The sequence below is a fragment of the Silurus aristotelis genome (assembly GCF_946808225.1).
Source record: "Silurus aristotelis genome assembly, chromosome: 19".
NCBI classification, from domain to species: domain Eukaryota; kingdom Metazoa; phylum Chordata; class Actinopteri; order Siluriformes; family Siluridae; genus Silurus; species Silurus aristotelis.
Window position 1 is genome coordinate 22,464,187 of NC_139592.1, and position 17,500 is coordinate 22,481,686.

The 17,500-nt window shown below is 42.7% G+C and overlaps 1 protein-coding gene across 8 annotated transcripts in view; it reads left to right on the plus strand.

Annotated features, from left to right (window-relative positions):
• utrn (utrophin) overlaps positions 1–17,500 on the plus strand; it is a gene marked incomplete at its 3' end in the record, with an annotated part of 136,045 nt that overhangs the window by 81,477 nt on the left and 37,068 nt on the right. For all 8 annotated transcript variants that reach the window (XM_083521332.1, XM_083521336.1, XM_083521334.1 and 5 more), the window contains 3 exons: positions 3,038–3,210; positions 3,595–3,751; positions 11,654–11,783. In XM_083521332.1, coding sequence (XP_083377458.1) covers positions 3,038–3,210; positions 3,595–3,751; positions 11,654–11,783 — 460 coding nt within the window. The remainder of the gene's footprint in view (positions 1–3,037; positions 3,211–3,594; positions 3,752–11,653; positions 11,784–17,500) is intronic.

Sequence of the window (17,500 nt, forward strand, 5' to 3'; positions counted from 1 at the left end):
TGAAAATCTGCAGATTTAAACCTCATTTGCTAGTAAATGATACGTCCTACTTTACTGCTCTTCTGTCTCCTGAAGCTTGTCACATTACACACACTATACAGCTGAAAGTTGGTGGCCACCTGACCGTTTTGAAAAAAACAGTCCACATCTAGTCCACCATTTGCCCTTATAATAACCTCCACACTGTTGGGAAGATGTTTGAAGATGGTCAATAGGGCTATCCTATGTAAAGCTGATCTTCATGGAGCTGACTTTGTGCACAGGAGCAGTGTCATGCTGGAACAGGTCTGGGTCTCCTAGTTCAAGAGGAGGGAAGATTTCCAATAGGCGGATCTGCTGTTCTAGAAAATAAATTCCCAGCGATCAGATTCAGTGTCGTTCTTCAACACGTCGCTCACCTCCGGTGGTTTCGCTTTTTAATTTATTAAATATTTGTATTTTTGGCCTGGAATTATGAGACGACTCCTTTATGGACGTGTTTACTCCCAGATTTATTCGCGGGCGCACGATAAAACACGATTCGATCCGCATCAAGCCGCAGATCGTAGATCACCGTAACTTTATATTTGTATTTTATTTAGTTTTTTCATAGCAAGACTCCTCCATCAATCACAGCGAGCAGTGGAGCATCGAGACCTGGGACTTGATTTGTTCCCGATTGAGTAACGGGTTAAGAATGACTTTATTGGGGTGTTCAGAACGAGAGAACGGATCGCTCCGGTTATTCCGGGTTACGTTTTTGCGTATTTATTGCGTGCGATTGACGTGTTTTGGACTTCGGAAGCCATGAAACCGAGCTCCTTTTTCTTTCTGACCGATTTCTCGGGAAAGCTGAAGGTGATAGATGTTTGTGTGCATACCTGCATTCCGATCGGTCATTTCCTGAAAGTGTGTGTGTGACTTTAGAGCTTTTCTGCCGATTAGACTAATAAATAAAACATGGCCTGAAATGTGAGCGAGAGCTCTTATCTCCAGTTCTGAACTGACTGCCATGTGTGGAAGAAAGCGAAAGATGAAAAGGCCTCATGGAAAAGTTGTGGGTTTCCGGACCCATATATTCACACTCGGTGGTCATTTTTGTGTATTTGCTGGCAGGGTTGATAATTGAGCTTAAAAACCTTTAAAGCCGCCTCTTTACAGCACCTTCAATCATCCAGTTTCTCTTTCCAGCACTGTTTATACTTTACTTTTATTTAATCCATTTATAGTTCCAATGCATAAAGTCCTTGTGTTATCACTTACTTTGTAGCAGCTACAAAGTGTGGCACAGGGAAGCGGAAGTCGGCGACCCCGGGACGTCTGCGATTGTTCGGAACCGGTTCGAGCTCGTTTTCGAACCCCTTTCCATTAGTTATAATGGAGCAGTGGAAAAGCCTTTTAAAAGAATGGTGGTAGTGTGAGTGGAAATTCGGTGTCATTACCAGTTAGTCCCCAGGTGGTGTTTGAACGGCCCTCACACCAGAGAATATGGAGGCTGCTGGAGCTGAAGAGCTCTCGCCACTCCATTCCACAAAATGCATCGTCGCTGTATTGAGCCGTTTCCTCTTTGTAATGGCGCATCCGTGTCGTAATCTCATGAGCAGACGTGACACGGTCTAGACGTCCTAACTTGGATCGTACCTCCTGATGAATGATTAATAAACCCATAACCCTCCATGTAAATCAGTACTGGACCATATAATAAAAATAGATGTAATTTCAAGGTCTGGGGTGCAGTCAGCGTTCACATTCATCCCAAAGCTGTTCAACAGGGTTGGAGCTCAGTAGCAGATCTTCCACACACATCCAACTCATGTAGTGTATATCTTAATGCAGCAGGCTTTGTGCTCAGGAGCATGGTCATGCAGGAACTGGATTGAATTTCCAAGTCCAGGTTAAGGGAATATTTCATGCTCTTGCATTTAACTGTTTGTGTAGTGTATTTGTACTAAATGGCACAAAACGAGAAGAAACCTGCAGACGTTTTAAGAAACAGTGGCCTTGTTATTCTGTTTCACATCAAAAAACATTCTAGAGGATTCCACAGGACCCGTTATGTCTTATGAGATTTTGTGTAAATAAAGAGACAAAAACAGACCCCAGAAGGTTTTTATTAGATTTGTGGGATTTAAAACAATGGTGTATGTGTATATATAAATATAGGTCTTTGTGTGTATGCGTTTAAAACTTAAATATCCAGAACGTTTAACACGTTTTAGAAAAGAGCAGCTCGGTTGTGTCTTTGTGTGTCTCTGCTTCTGTCCTCTGGAGACGGTTTGAAAGGAAACCTAAAGCTCTACACAGACATACTTACGCAAAGCAGAGATTAGAGATTAACTGCCTTTTTGATTGTGTGTGTGTGTGTGTGTGTGTGTGTGTGTGTGTGTGTGTGTGTGTTTGTGTTTGTGTTTGTAATTATGGGTCAGATTGCTTCCTGTTGCTTCTCCCCATGGTTTTGTTTGGCGTTTGATGTTGCACAATCAAGCCCTGATTGCTCTGTAATGAAGTCAGTAGTCCAGTCCAGAGTCTGAGCCATCTCATATCTCTGTGTGTGTGTGTGTGTGTGTGTGTGTGTGTGTGTGTGTGTGTGTGTTCAATTTTAGTGCACATACATCAATCACATGTGCACAACACACTTACCGCAGGGCCACTGAAGCCACGCCCCAATCATGTTAGAAATTTCCATCTTGGCGAGTTTTTACGTAAATTATACAAATAATACATACACAGTTTTTAACATAAATGTACGATGTTGTGCAACAAAATTCTACTAACATTAAATCAAAGTCAAACATTTTATTTTTTAACCGCTTATGACAATACGATTTATAGAAATTTCCCCAGATTTCGAATTCATTCCAAATCTATTCCTGGTAATTTTTAAACTTCAAGTTGAAAGTTTCCAGAAATTTCCACCTCTTTGCAGCTCTGGTACGCAGATGTAAAGATGAAAATTGTATGAAATGTGTGTGGGCACGTGTAGTGTGGGTGTATGATTGCATTGGTGCGATGTTCACGAGTTCAATCTTGTCGTGCGTGTGTGTGTGTGTGTGTGTAGGATATCCAGGCGGAGATTGACGCCCATAACGATGTGTTCAAGAGCGTGGACGGAAACAAGCTGAGGATGGTGAAGGCCCTGGGCAGTTCTGAGGAGGCCGTGTTCCTGCAGCAGAGGCTGGATGATATGAACCAGCGATGGAACGAGCTGAAGGCCAAGTCGGCTAACATACGGTGGGCACAAGATCATCACTTGGACAAAAGGGTAGAAAGAAAGAGAAAGAAAAAGGAACGGAGTGGGGGGTTGCTGAAATGTGGGTTTTAAACAGAGACACTGTTAATTCATTATTTAAATGTCATTAGGGATGAATTAACGAACATGCGTAATTATCATGTCGCTATTGTTCGGTGCCTTTATCACCAACGCACTCGGAGCAGGAGAAAAGTGAGATCTTGAGATGATTCTGACTACACTGATGTGTTCCCGTATCCCCTATTTATTCAATTCAATTCATTTTTTTAGAGTGCTTTTAACAATGGGCTTCTTTTTAGAGACTTGTATTGAGGTGTGTGTGTGTGTGTGTGTGTGTGTGTGTGTGTGTGTGTGTGTGTGTGTAGGGCTCACCTGGAGGCCAGTGCAGAGCGATGGAGCAGGCTGCTGTCCATTCTCGAAGAGTTGTGGAGGTGGATCTGCCAGAAGGACGACGAGCTCACTAAACAGATGCCTATCGGAGGGGACGTGCCAACGTTAATGCAGCAGCACAGCCACTGCTTGGTTAGTACACACACACACACACACACACACACACACACACACACACACACACACACACACACACACACACACACACTCACTCATACACACATACACTCACACACAACTTCTAGTCTTGTCTATGTTTAGATCCTCTGGTGTCTAGTTTTTGACCTTTTGGTGCTGACCTGCTTTTGGCCCTTGGACCCCCTGTATTTTCCCATTTGGTCAAGTCTATTTTTCTAGATCTTAAACTAGTAGTGTTGACCTCTACCCCTTTTTGTCTAGAGCTTCTGTCCCGTTTATCCTGACCCTTCGTTCTGGTCACTTTTGACACAGTGGTTCATGTCATTTTGGCTCATTCTTTTTTCTAGAACATCTGGTCCTGCCCCTGACTTATTTCTAAACTCCCTGTTCTGACTCCCTCTTCGTCTAGAGCCCCTGGTTTCCTTTCTGTTTTTTTATTTTATTATTATTATTATTTTTTTCTAGACTCTTTGTTCCTCCACTTGACTATTTTCCAGACTTCTTGGATATTCTGGTTTAGACCCTTCTTGTCCAGACAAATTGGACTAGTTGCTTTGTCTAGAGCCCCCACTTCCCTCTTCTTTTCTTGACCCCTTTGGGCTTGAGCCTAACATTTATTTGGCAAAATAATTTGGTTCTGACCCTTTGGGGAGGTCGTCAAAGAGTGTTATGATTTGCTAATGCGCGGTACAGGGACGATTAAAAACGATATTGTGCGCCATTTTTCAATTTATCCGGATTAGCGTAAATGTAGCCCAAGTCTAGCTGCTTTATCCTAAAGCCTGTAAGTCTGACTTTTTATTTCTTACTCTTCAGTTTTGCTGGCTTTGGTACTGTTGCAGGTCCTGGTGCACCGATCAAAGGAAGCTGATTCAAAAGCAGCTGCCCACATCTGGAAAGATTGCTTTGATCTGCTGCTGATACACACAGTGAAGTTTTTATAGGCTGAATATTGTTTTTAGTCAGGGGATAATGTACATAGTGGATTTAAAGTCCTGGCTTGACTTCACCACAACTAACTGCTAATTCCTCCTATTAGAATTGAGGGAACTGTTCAGGGCTCTCATTCCAGCGGGGTCTGTTCTCTGCCAAACTGAGAACTGTACAAAAGAGCGTGCAGTGCTGCGTGTTGATCTTCACAATCCCTGTCCGCAGGGAACCACGGGACGCGGAGGTCTTTGAGCCTGTAATTAGCCTTCGCTAGTGCAAAGTCACGAAAGACAGTTAAGGGGGCTTTCTTCTTTTCTTCCTCGCCTCTCTTCTTCTCTTCTCAACTCCTTTCTCACTGTGACAGATTGAATAATGACCTCGAGGAGTCGAGGGTAAAAAGCGTTGCGCGACTACCCTTCCTCGCCCTTCCATTTTTCTCGCCGCTCCCTCGCTTTGTGTTTTAATGGTTCGCCTCTCGGCTTGAGCGTGAATTTCGGGGGCGAAGTGAACCGGGGCGAACACGTCGCAGATGATTAGCGCTGCAGTAGGAAGTCTAGTGCATAATGAACGCGTGTGTTTTCGCAACGATAAGACCAGGGAGCTGCTGGTGTACTTCTGCGTTTGGGTGTGTGTATATATATATGTGTGTGTGTGTGTGTGTGTGTGTGTGTGTGTGTGTGTGTGTGTGTGTGTGTGTAGAGAGGCTGGGCACTTGAAGGAGGAGCATTAGCAAAACACTGTGCAAGGATCAAGTAGCTTCGGGGTAAAAAAAAACAAGAATTAGCCTGAATGTTAGATGTTACAAATTGTTAAAGCTGTTCCATCTGTGTGTGTGTGTGTGTGTGTGTGTGTGTGTGTGTGTGTGTGTGTGTGTGTGTGTGTGTGTGTGTGTGTGTGTGTGTGTGTGTGATTTACAGACAAGCACTTCTTCATTAAGTGAGTAGACTAAAGCAATTAAATGCAGCTGTGTAACATTAATGGGTGCAGCGTTTTAGCAACTACACACGTAATTATGGGAAAATCACACACTCATTATAAAACATTGTTGTTCACATTAGCAAATTCTGTTTTGTTCGGTGGTTCCAGTTACACGTATCAAATAAACAAAAACATAATCGGCACGCGAGTGCAGCAGCAGCAGCAGCGGGTGATTCGGATGCTCTTCAGATCCGTTTGGTTCAATTGGTAAAACACCACTAGGGTCCATGCAGACGTTTTATTTGAAGCCGTCTCCACACTAATACATATCTTTCTCTCTATTTTGGCCTTTCGTCCGCACTGTTAACAGAAAAACTTAGCTTTTTGAAAACTTTCTCCAAAGTGGATCAATTCGAGAACGCCGTTTTCACGTGGCAGCGTGGACTGTGTGGGAAAACGGAGGCTTTCGTGGCTTTTTTTCGAGCTTTTGGTTGGTTGCCTGGTTGCCAGGTTGGTTGCCTGGTTGGTTCAGGATTCCTTTCAATTTCCGGAATAAGTCTCCAACTTTTCCAGCTCCAAAACAACCCCAAAAGTATGGACTCATCACATGTCTACAGAACTTTCTTCCAGCCTTCTGTTCTGTGATGTGCTAACTCGTAATGTATAAAAACAACAGGATTTTTGGTCACACTTGGTAAGTATGGCTTCGGGTCTAATAATTGGTTAGTCGTCGAGGATTTGATTGCAAATAAATTGTTCATTCCGTCCCTCAGTCTGTCATTTCTGAGGTGAGACACGACTCTGAAAGCCTCTATTTCTTTGCCGTTTTTGTCACGTATCCTTCTATTTCTGCTATTTCACTCTCTACATCTTTTCCTGCTGCTTCCTTGGAGGCCCTGACTTTCAACACTGAACTTAACTATCCTTCCATCACTGCCAATCACAGCCCCCGAGAAACTGGAGATTCTGGAACAGAGTCTGGCGTCGCTCCGCGCTCTCTCGCTCAAAGTCACTTTGTCTTTATGGGTTTCCGTCCCTGTGCCGAGCATCGTTAAGCAGGTCAGCGCTCGCACTCGCGCAATTTTGGTTGTCCGCCGCCGCTTCCCTCCGCGCAGGCCTCCTTCCTCTGATGAAGATATTCCATATAATCGTTTTTTATTAATCACGCTTTCAATTATCCAATAAAGCGCTTCCATTCGTGGCGCCGTAATTAAGATCATCAATCAGCGTTTATTTAATCACTCCCGCCTCGCGCGGAATTGCGGCTCCTAATTAATTTATAGCGCACACAACCGGGGACATCGAAACGTCCTAAAAGACGAGGTTTTTTTATTTTCCCCCAGTTCGACTGGCTCGCTGATGCTCATGAATATTTAATGCGGTCGCGCTGTTCCTGAACCAATACATTTCATCATAAATATTTGATTCTGCGAGTCCCCTTCAGGAACACTGCAGTTGACAAAAAGGCGTGTAAAGTATGGCAGTGTAAAGTTTGGGAGAAAGAGTTATTGCTCGTCGTTTTTTGTACAAAACTGTGTACCGTGGAGCTTGAGAGAACGTGAGGAGCTGCAGGAAGAGCGCTGGTGAATCCATCGATCTGATACACTGGGTACGTTTTTGTATCAGCGCAGGTATTGTTTCTGTGGGAACAGTCGGCACGAGGGCTGCGTGATATATCAGTACTGTTGATATATCGCAAATGGGCATATCGTCATGTGCATGTCGCCGGGGCCTGTGATAAATAAACACTTAAATACTACTATTATAATATACTACTATACGATACTCAAGACTGCAAAATACGCAGCACATGCAGTGTTTATTTGGAGGAAAATTTGTGGCTATAACTATATAACTGTATAAGGACAAAAGGGTGAGGACACTCGAGCATAAGACTGGTGTGCTTTTGGAACTCCACTCTTCTGGAAAGATGTTCCACGAGATCTTTTGAGTGTGCTGGTGGAGATTTGTGCTCATTCATATACAAGAGATGAAAGAGGGTGGATGGATAGACGGACGGACGGACAGACAGAAAGATAGATAGAGATGGGGTTAGATGATAGATGGGGATAGATAGACAGATAGATGGATAGATAGATAAACAGACAGACGGATGGACAGACAGATAGGGTTAGACAGACAGACAGACAGACAGACAGACAGACAGACAGACAGACAGACAGATGGGGTTAGATGATAGATGGATAGATGGATGGATGGGGTTAGATGATAGATGGGGATAGATAGACAGAGAGATAGATGGATAGATAAACAGATAAACAGACAGACAGACAGACAGACAGACAGACAGACAGACAGACAGACAGACAGACAGACAGACAGACAGACAGACAGACAGATTGATTGATTGATTGATTGGTTAGCTGTATTGCCTGTGAAGGATTAGCAGCAAATCTGGATTCTTCAGAAGAAACAATATAGAGAGGGTTTGTGACCTTTATCTCACAGATGGATGTTACAGTATTGTTCGATCTCTGAAGCAAACGAGCTCCAGTCCATCAGGCAGAACATTAGATTGTGGTGCCAAATTAGCCCAAGAACATTAGGCTGCTAAGACGAATCACGTGGATCCTGTATAGCATTAACTCTCTTCTTTCAGCTTATCGTATCTCACCTGATACTGAATCATGAAAACTGATTGTAGATCAGTTAACTGATCTCGTTAGCTTTATCTCCCTCGGATCATGCAGACTCTTGCGTTCTGCTGATTGGTTTGAAGCTTCACCCTGAAGGACAGTATAATGTATGAGAAAATTCATCTCGTTTCAGCGCCTGTCTTTATCTACAGCCTCGGAGAGAAATAATGCCCCTATTTTGTCTCTGTTTGGGGGAAAAAAAGAGAAAAAAGGATCACTTTTCTTTTCAGGGCTTTGAAGAAGTTGTAGGTTGCAGCTCTTTATTATTTGATCACTAAGAAGGCAGTGAAGCGTCCGAGGTCTGAAGTTGTTTACTGTATCGGCTTGAGGTCGCCTCGTCGTTTTTAAAGTGTCTATAACTCTGTGTTATCGAACGTAAACGTTCTTTATTAATTAGCTTTAATTATCTGCGGTTGTACTGAAGAAGGGCTGCTGCTGTGGGACTTCAGACAGTTGTTATGTCTAGCTGAGATGTTTATGGCTTCAGAGTAGTTACAGTTCATGTTGTGTGTATTTATTGTCCTGGATTCATCTCACACTGTTGTTTATCTGCTGTCGTGAAGAGAAGTGGCAAAAAGCCTGGGGGACCAAGAATCCGGTGTTTTTGTTCATGCTGCGGCCACATTAAGTGCTCATCTGCTTTTATTATGAGCTCCACTCTTCTGGGTAGATGTTCCACTAGATTTTGTGTAGACTTGTATGATAGATTCAGTGATCCACAAGGGATTCAGTAAAGTTAGGTCTTGATGTAGGTAAGAAGGTGAGGAGGCCTGGGGTGCAGTCAGTGTTTACATTCATCCAAAGGGTGTCTAGTAGCTCTATAGCAGGAGATCATCTGCACACATCCAACCCATGGAAAGCAGATCTTCATGGAGCTGGCTTTGTGCACAGGGAAACTGCCGAATCGCATTTTTCTAGGTTCTGTTGAAGTTTGGAGAATTAAAATGAGTGCCAATTGCCAACGAAGCTTCTCCAGGTCAGACTGTGCTGGATTTTTATCTACCTTGGTTTACCTCAGCCAGCGTTGTCATTTCTTGGTAATGTCATCACTTCAGAGAGAGAAAGAGAGAGAGAGAGAGAAAGCTGAGGAGACGGCGTGACTGCAGCAGCTTGAATTTTAAGCAGTTTTCGGGAAAGAGAGCGAAAAAAGAGAAGCTGGCGTCTCTTCACTTTCCGGTCTCAAACCCGAGCGAGAACTCGGTGTCTGCCATTCGGAGAAATGAAGCTGACCACGTTGTTGAACTTCGCTCAGATGATTAACGACCCTGGATAATTGATTGCAAGAATACGCTTTGCTACGTGCAACACTGTCGTTAAGCAGTGACGCAGCAGATCCTCTCCGTCCTGTTGCCTTGTAGCTGTTAGTAAATACACTATATTACCAAAAGTTTGTGGACACCTGGTCTTTAGTTTGGTATGTGCTTTTTTGCTCTTCTTATAATTCCCTCAACTCTTCTGGTAAGATGTTCCACCAAATTTTGTGGTCCACAGAAGGTCTTTTTCACGTTTTCACCAGCGATCGCGAGTTACGTGACTGAACCCGGTGATGATTTTAATCAATAAAAATGGCTATAACCTCTGTTTAGCCGCTAACACAGGAGTCCTCTGTGAACCTCAGACAACTGAATGCTCCTTCACACTCTGGGTTCTTCAAATCACGCTGCTTTCGAAGGTCTATAAAAAGCTTCCTCATAAACAGCCCACTCCTGCGTGATTCCTCTCTATCCCACTTCTATTATCTCTTCTTGTGTCTCATTTCCTCTCTTTCTCAGAGACAAACAAAAGCCAGTGAATGGCCGCTTTTCAGTCTCTTTCTATATTAAAGCGTTTAGGGACCGAGTGTGGAGAACATTTCGCTTCTTAAGTTTCAGAGCGAAATTTATTGGTGGTTAAGGCTCTGGGGTGATGATCGGTGGGTTGGGGGCCCTGAGCATAGCCAAGCTGCCACTGTTGGGCCCTTGAGCAAGGCCCTTAACCCTCTCTGCGCTATCATTGTGCTCTCTGACTCCAACTTCCAAACAAAGCTTTCTTCTTTGCATTGAAGGAGTTTTAACCTGCATTTGTGGATGATTTGGCAAACTGATTTCTGGAGGTATTAATAAGCCCATGCAGTGATTTCCATCACAAAATCATGACTGGTTTTATTAGAATGTGGTGCCACCTGGTGGCCCGGAGGTCACAGGAATCCAATATTGATTCACCCGTGTGCACAGAGATTTCTCCAGATTCTTTCAATATTTCTTTGATGAGATATTCAACTGTTTTGCAGTTTGATGTTGAACATTATTCTGAAGTTGTTCCACAAGTCTTTCAGATTCTTGAAGCTCCGCCCATCTTTACTTCTAAGAGACTCTGCCTCTCTGTTACACTATTTATACCCAATCATCCTACTGACCTGCTGCCAATTAACCTTAATTAGTTACAAAATGTTTCTCCAAGTGTTTTTCCGTTTTTTAAGAAATGTACCTTTTTTTAAGAAAGAAAAAAAACCCGGTAAATTTAAACATTAAATATGTTTTCTATGTTCTGTTGAGAATAATATAAAATATGGGTTTATCAGATCAAATCATTGCATTCTGTGTTTATTTACATTTTACACAGACAGTAATTAAACATGGAAGTGGAGACAACACGTGAACCAGTGAAGTTGTGGTGCACGATTCAAAACACGTGACACAAAAATTTAAGAAAACAACACGTTATCACATGGGGGGGGGGGGGGGGGGTCAGGAAGACGAGAAGACATCAGTGCTGGAGCTCAGGATAGACAGAGGAGGAAAAAAGATTGATGCCTGCTGTGGCCAAGAATTACTGTTTCCTGTCGTTAATTAGGATCATTAGCAAGTCCCAGTTCTCTAAAAAAAAAAATAAAAAAAAAACACAAGAAATTAGTTTGAAAAAGCTTTTATTTTATATAACGTTAAATTTAGCTCATTTCATGGCAGCATTCCTTTTTTTTCTGATATTATTGTATATTGTGCTTATAAATTGTATTTAAAGCAATATATAAAATTGTCGTACGTCTATTTTCCACCGATTCCTCGCCCTCTTCCCCGTCGTACTTCATTCTGCAGATGCAATAAACGAGTGTTTTTAATAACTTTTAGGTTCAGTGCCACTTTTTGTCTGTTTTTATGATTTAAACGAGTGCCATTACTTTCGAGCCTCAACAATAAAGCTTCGTATTGTCACCTTTATTCGATTTACTCGTTCTTTATTTGGCCTCGTTGTTTTTTTTGTTTTTTTTTTTCTGTTGAGGAGGACCATCGTGCTGTTTTTATAGTGGACCTTCACACATCTTTCTTCCACCTCGAATCATTCTTTTTTTTTTAGAACAGGATCACAGACTAAACCATGAAACGAATGACTTCTTACACTCTTCGCTTTATAGGCTTTGAGGGCGGAGCTAAAGGAGAGAGAGAACATCGTGGTGAACGCGTTGGACCAGGCACGCATGTTCCTGGCTGATCAGCCCATCGAAGGGCCTGAGGAACCGCGGAAGAACCTGCAGCCGAAAACAGGTAAGAGCTATATACCAGGTGTTTAGTGACCTAAAATTGGTGATTTTAAAGGAACCAGCATGACTGACAGCTCCTGGCTAGAAACCTTCAGGGAGCAGCTGATGATGGGACTATAATGAATGGAAGTTCTTCTAAGGGAGATTTTCCCCTCATGGGAACATCCTTCAGGGAACAGTTGATAACCTAAACAACGATTGATCTATAATTAATAGATAAGGTGTTGAGGATGGGTTTGCTTCAGAGTCTGGTTCTTCACAAAGTTCTTCTCAGGAATTTTTTTCTCCTCATCACCCAGATCCCAAATAGTTTTTCCCAAATCCTAAGTGCCTTAAGATAGCTTAGAAAAACTGCTAGTTTCATGCTAGCAAACTAGCAGGCGTAAGCAAGCTTTTCATCCACAGGTCATCCGCCGGTTTTTCATCCACAGATAACCTCAGCAATGATCGAACTATAATGAATGAACAAGGTGTTAAGGATGAGGGTGGGTTTCCTTCAGAGTCTGGTTCTTCTCAGGAAGATTTTCCCCTCATGATCGCTAGTTTTACAATGGAAAACACTTGTCCACTCATTAAATTCTTTCTCAGATTCTTTACTTCAATCATGGAAAAAACGCTGAACAAAAACTTATGACGCTCTCCAGGAAAGAAAGCCATGCGCTGACCTCCAGAGAACTTCCTTCCTGGTCGGCTTCATTAGCGACGGTTCAAGGTGTGGAATGGAGGACCCTCAGCAGCTAAAAGCCACAAATTATTGGAGAAACCTTTAAAAAGCGATGCGTTTGGCATGTTGAGGCCACACATTAATATTTGATCTGGGTTGCAGAGGCCTACGCCGGCTTTTCATCCATTTGATGTGTCTTTCTGAAAGACACACATCACACACACTTGGTGTACAGACCATGCTCGGGTTTTGACAGTCTCTCAGGGAGATGCGTTTGATGTAACTTTAGTCGAGCATGGTATTCCCCTCTGTACCGGTGCAAGGCCTTCTTCGTAGAAGCTGTACAGATCTCCAGACATCTTCTCAGGGATGTGTCAGATAACACCACGAAAGTGTGTGTGTGTGTGCGCACAAAAAAGAAATGAATGTTTGGACACCAAAGTATTTGGTATACACTTCTTTTGAACATCCTATTCCACATTTAGTCCCCATTTGCACTTGTGATACCTCCATTCCTCTGGGAAGATGTTCCGCTAGATTTTGTGGAGATTCCTCCATTCACAAGGGTGTTAGTAAAGTCAGGTACTGGTGTAGGTGAGATGAGGAGGTTCCTGAGGTGTTCTTTAGGGTTGGAGCTCTATAGCTGGAACAGGTTTGGATCTCTTTGAGTTCAAGTGAAGGGAAACTCTTCATGCTCCCACATCCAAAAAGATGTCCTGCATAATCATGTGCTTCCAACTTTGTGTAGTTGTGAAGAACCAAAAAACTCAGGTGTCACAACACTTTTGTCCATAAAGCTCGTTGCATTTTCAAATGTCCTCCATAAGAAATGAAATAAAATCCCGCCAAAGTCTAAAAAAAAAAAACGAACGCACACCATCACGTCGCTAAAGGTTCGACCTCATAAGCTTGTGTACTGCCCCAGTTTCTTCACGCGTCCGATTCGGATTCAGCTCGGAAGTTTTTTTTTTTTTTTTTTTTTTTTTTACCTCGGCCTAAAACGCGACATTTAAAGGGCAAAAAAAAAATCAGCACAGCAAATAATTAGATGCCTGCACTTGTGACATCCTGTAATTGCTTTGGGAAATTATTTATATAACATCATGAAAACTGGTAGCGAGCTAATTTGGTTTATCTCTCTCCCTAGCATTAATAATAAAGGCCTTCACAGGGGCAGCAAAACATCTGCATCATTTTCGATTGGTATGACAGATACGTTATATGGAGAAAACTATTGGGACACCGGACTTTTTTCAGCCATGTGTGGTTCTTAGCTAAACTGTTAGCATAAATTTGAAGGGACACGACTGTATAGTATGCTGTAGCATGATTTTTTTCTACACTTGAACTAGGAGATCCAAACCTGCTCCAGCATGATGATGCCCCTGTACACAAAGCTAGCTGCATGAAGATATGCTTTAAATGGGTTTTTAGAAAGTTCTTTAAAAGCTAAGCGGTTAAGGGCCATGCTCAGGGGCCCAGAAGTGGCAGCTTGGTGCTCAGTGGCTGGGATTATGCATGTAATCTTATGCTCTTATGTGGCCGTATAATGTGTGTTGTAGCAACTCAAATGTACGATTGATTTTACACCCGTTTTGGTGGACTTTAGTGATCTTGCATGCTTCAACACATTAAAGAAAATCGCACCTCGATTGCGCAAACGGTTGCCAAGGAAACTGTTGTTTCTTTTTAATTGGATAGCTAGCCCCCCCCACGTGCGCCACGATTTTGCAAACCTTCAGGTTTGTTGTTTTGTTCTGTTTTTTAAACAGGTGCGGCTCAGCACGGGCGCCAAAGCAGAACATTTCCATCATGCTTTTGTTTCACGTAATCGCCGACTCATGGGGTGATGTTCCCCCTGACACGTTGCTCACGGAAAGGCAAACGAAAGACATGGAGTGTGAAATTGCGCTTCATTTGCATGCAGCTGGATTAAATTGCTACAACGATGCTAGCACCGTACATCCGTGTCATATATCAAAACAACACGTTTTCCGCTGCGGCTTGATGCCGCTGTAACGATCTAAAGGTTGTACGGTGAGGGCCGCTTCTGCTTTTTAGCGTAACGTTGCAGCTCGCAGAACAAGGCAGGAACTGGTGCAACTGAAGATGGTGTTCTTCCTCCGAGAGATCTGGAAGCGTAATGGAAAAAATACATCCAATATATCTTTCCGCTAGTTTTGCCCCACGACTAGGCGCTCTGCCATGCGCTTCGGGTTTGAATAAAGCTTTATAGGACTATAATATGCATTATTTAGGCTCTACGATCATTCAGAAATGCTGATGTTTGGTTTAGGCGTGTAACGTGGCTAGTTTATTATTTATAGCCGTTCTTAGCTTCTCATCAGATCTCCAGGGCAGTCATTTGCAACTTTGGATGAGTTCAGGAAAAAGTCATTACTGAAAATGAATTCAGAATGGGGAGATACTGACCTTCTTCTTCCTGTTGCCATGACTGTTCAAATGGCAACTAAACAGCTTGTGCAATCAGGCGTAATGTGTAATCACTTTAGATGGATGGATGAATGGATGGATAGATAGATAGATGCGTTGATGGATGGGTGTTTGGTTTGTTAAATGGAGTGGGGTGATGGATGCGTTGATGGATTGGTGTGTGGATTGGTTAGATGCAGGTGGGGGATGGATAGATGGATGGATGGATGCGTTGATGGATGGGGTGTGTGGATTGGTTAGATGGAGAGGGGTGGTGGATGGATGGATGGAAGGATGGATCATTGGATGGGTGAATCGATGGATGGGTTGGTGGATGGATAGAAGAATTAGTTGGATGGATGCATTGATGAATGGTTGGGTGGAATGGTTCAATGGGGTGATTGATGGATGGACGGATGGATGGAAACATTTATGCATTGATGGATGGATGGATGGATGGATGGATGGATGGATGGATGGATGGATGGATGGATGGATGGATGGATGGATGGAAGGATGGAAGTAAGGAAGGGACAAAGAGTTGGGGTAGTAAATGGTTTGATGAACCCAAAGTCTTACAATAAGATTTATATTATTGAAAACAAACGACAACAATTTAAACATTAAAATGAAGTAAAAGCTAATGAACATTTCTTAGGACTTTCTCTAAAAACTCTCAGTGATTAAGAGATCAAAAGTGTTGGAAGGTCTGGAAGGACTGTTCTAAAGCTTAGAGGCAGCAATTGTAACTTGAAAGGAAAAAAAAAAAGAAAGCCTATTGAAGTAACAATGTGAAGTTTGACACACAGATTGAATAAAGAATATGGCTGCATTTCTGGAGGGACTAATTTCTGTTGGTGACCTCAACTCAATCAATTCCAGAATTAAACCTGAAGAAACATCTAAAGTACATTGCCTTCTCCATTCAGTTCAATCTGTCAAACTTTTTAAAAGGTAGAATAAAAAAGTTTGCAGACTTGTAGGGTTTATATAACGTTTTCTTAGCCTCGATTTAAAGTCCGGATCCAGAGTTTGTCTCAAGTTGAAACCACAAGAGTCCTGATCTGCTCACATTTGCTTTTCTCAAAGCTGTGCTTGAGTTGAGGTCACTTAAACAGGATTTAGCCTGGAGTGAGAAGACATAACGAACTGGTAACTGTTCCTCCGGAGCACCTAGGGACCGGCACAGGATTAGTGTGAGACTGCTGTGATTCAGTCTGTACTATTAAAGTTCAGACTATAGATTAAGTAATCTTATAGATTGACCCAATGACCCTGAATAAAGACTATTGGGTTTCAACCCCATGGGGCTTGAATGGGGTGATTGCCTTGTGCACCATGCACTGATTGTGGACAAACTAAATAACAATGTCTGCCAGAGACCTGGTTGGTAAGGAATCAGTTTCAGGGGGTTAATTAGAGAGTTTTGTTTGGGTATTTCTGGAGTCAAAACATCTCCTCCTTATCAACACCAGCACCTTAAAAAAATCCAAAGTCTTCACACTGAGCACCTGCAGTCAATAGTGGGTCTTTTCATCCATTAGACTTTATCCCATATATGGTCTTAAGATTAATGACATAGAAAGAAAAAAGCAGAAGATTTGTCCAGTATGCAAGCCATTCCACTCGAGGGATTCTTCTTTAGGATTTGCTTTATCCTGGTCAGTGTTGCAGTAGATCCTGTAGGAAAACCAGTCCATATCATTACAGAAACAAAAAAAATATACACACCAACCAGGCATAACATTATAACATTCTGAGTGGTAAGGTGAAGAACACTGATGATCTCTTCATCATGGCTCTGTTAGTCGGTGGATTTATTTATTAGGCAGCAGGTAAACATTTTGTCCTCAAAGTTGATGTTAGAAGCAGGAAAAATGGCTGTAAGGATTTGAGCAGTTTGACAAATTGTGACGTCTAGACGTCTGGGTCAGAGCATCTCCAAAACTGCAGCTCTTGTGGGATGTTTCCGGTCTGCAGTGGTCAGTATCTATCAAAGGTGCTCCAAGGAAGGAACAGTGGTAAACCGGCGACAGTGTCACACAGGGGGGGTCAAAAGGCCACTTTGTGACACTTGGATAGGCCTCAATTTGAGCCTTCTGCAAGGACACATTTTTGACAAGAGTGTCACCTCGAGCACTCCTAATCCTTTGATACAGATCTGCCCCACACCCCAGAGAACACATTACTGCCATTTCTCAGATCTTCAGATCCTTAGGTCTTCAGTTCTGCACCACCTCTCAGCCATGCCCCAGGCCAGTTTCTCCTCTTACAGTGCTCTCGCCTTTAATCCTCCCCAAACAGCTTTCAGGCAGGTCGATAGATCGTGGAGCCAAATTTGAAGGATGCTAAGCTGCTCAGCTTGAGGCTTGCAAATGCAGTGAAACCAGTGTCTGTGCAGCATGTTCCTTTTTAATTCTTCTCTAAATAGATTTTAGGCTTGGCAGTGGATTTGGAAGTCGAACAAGATCTTCGAGGGCTACATGTTGTGGGTCCAAGTTGATTCAAAAGCATTAATAATGGATTCTCTCATTAATTCCTCCGGTCTACCAATCAGTTGAATTGGTGAAGGACAGGATTTAAGGATTTAAAGCTCCAAAATTCATCACTGTAGAGATCTTTAG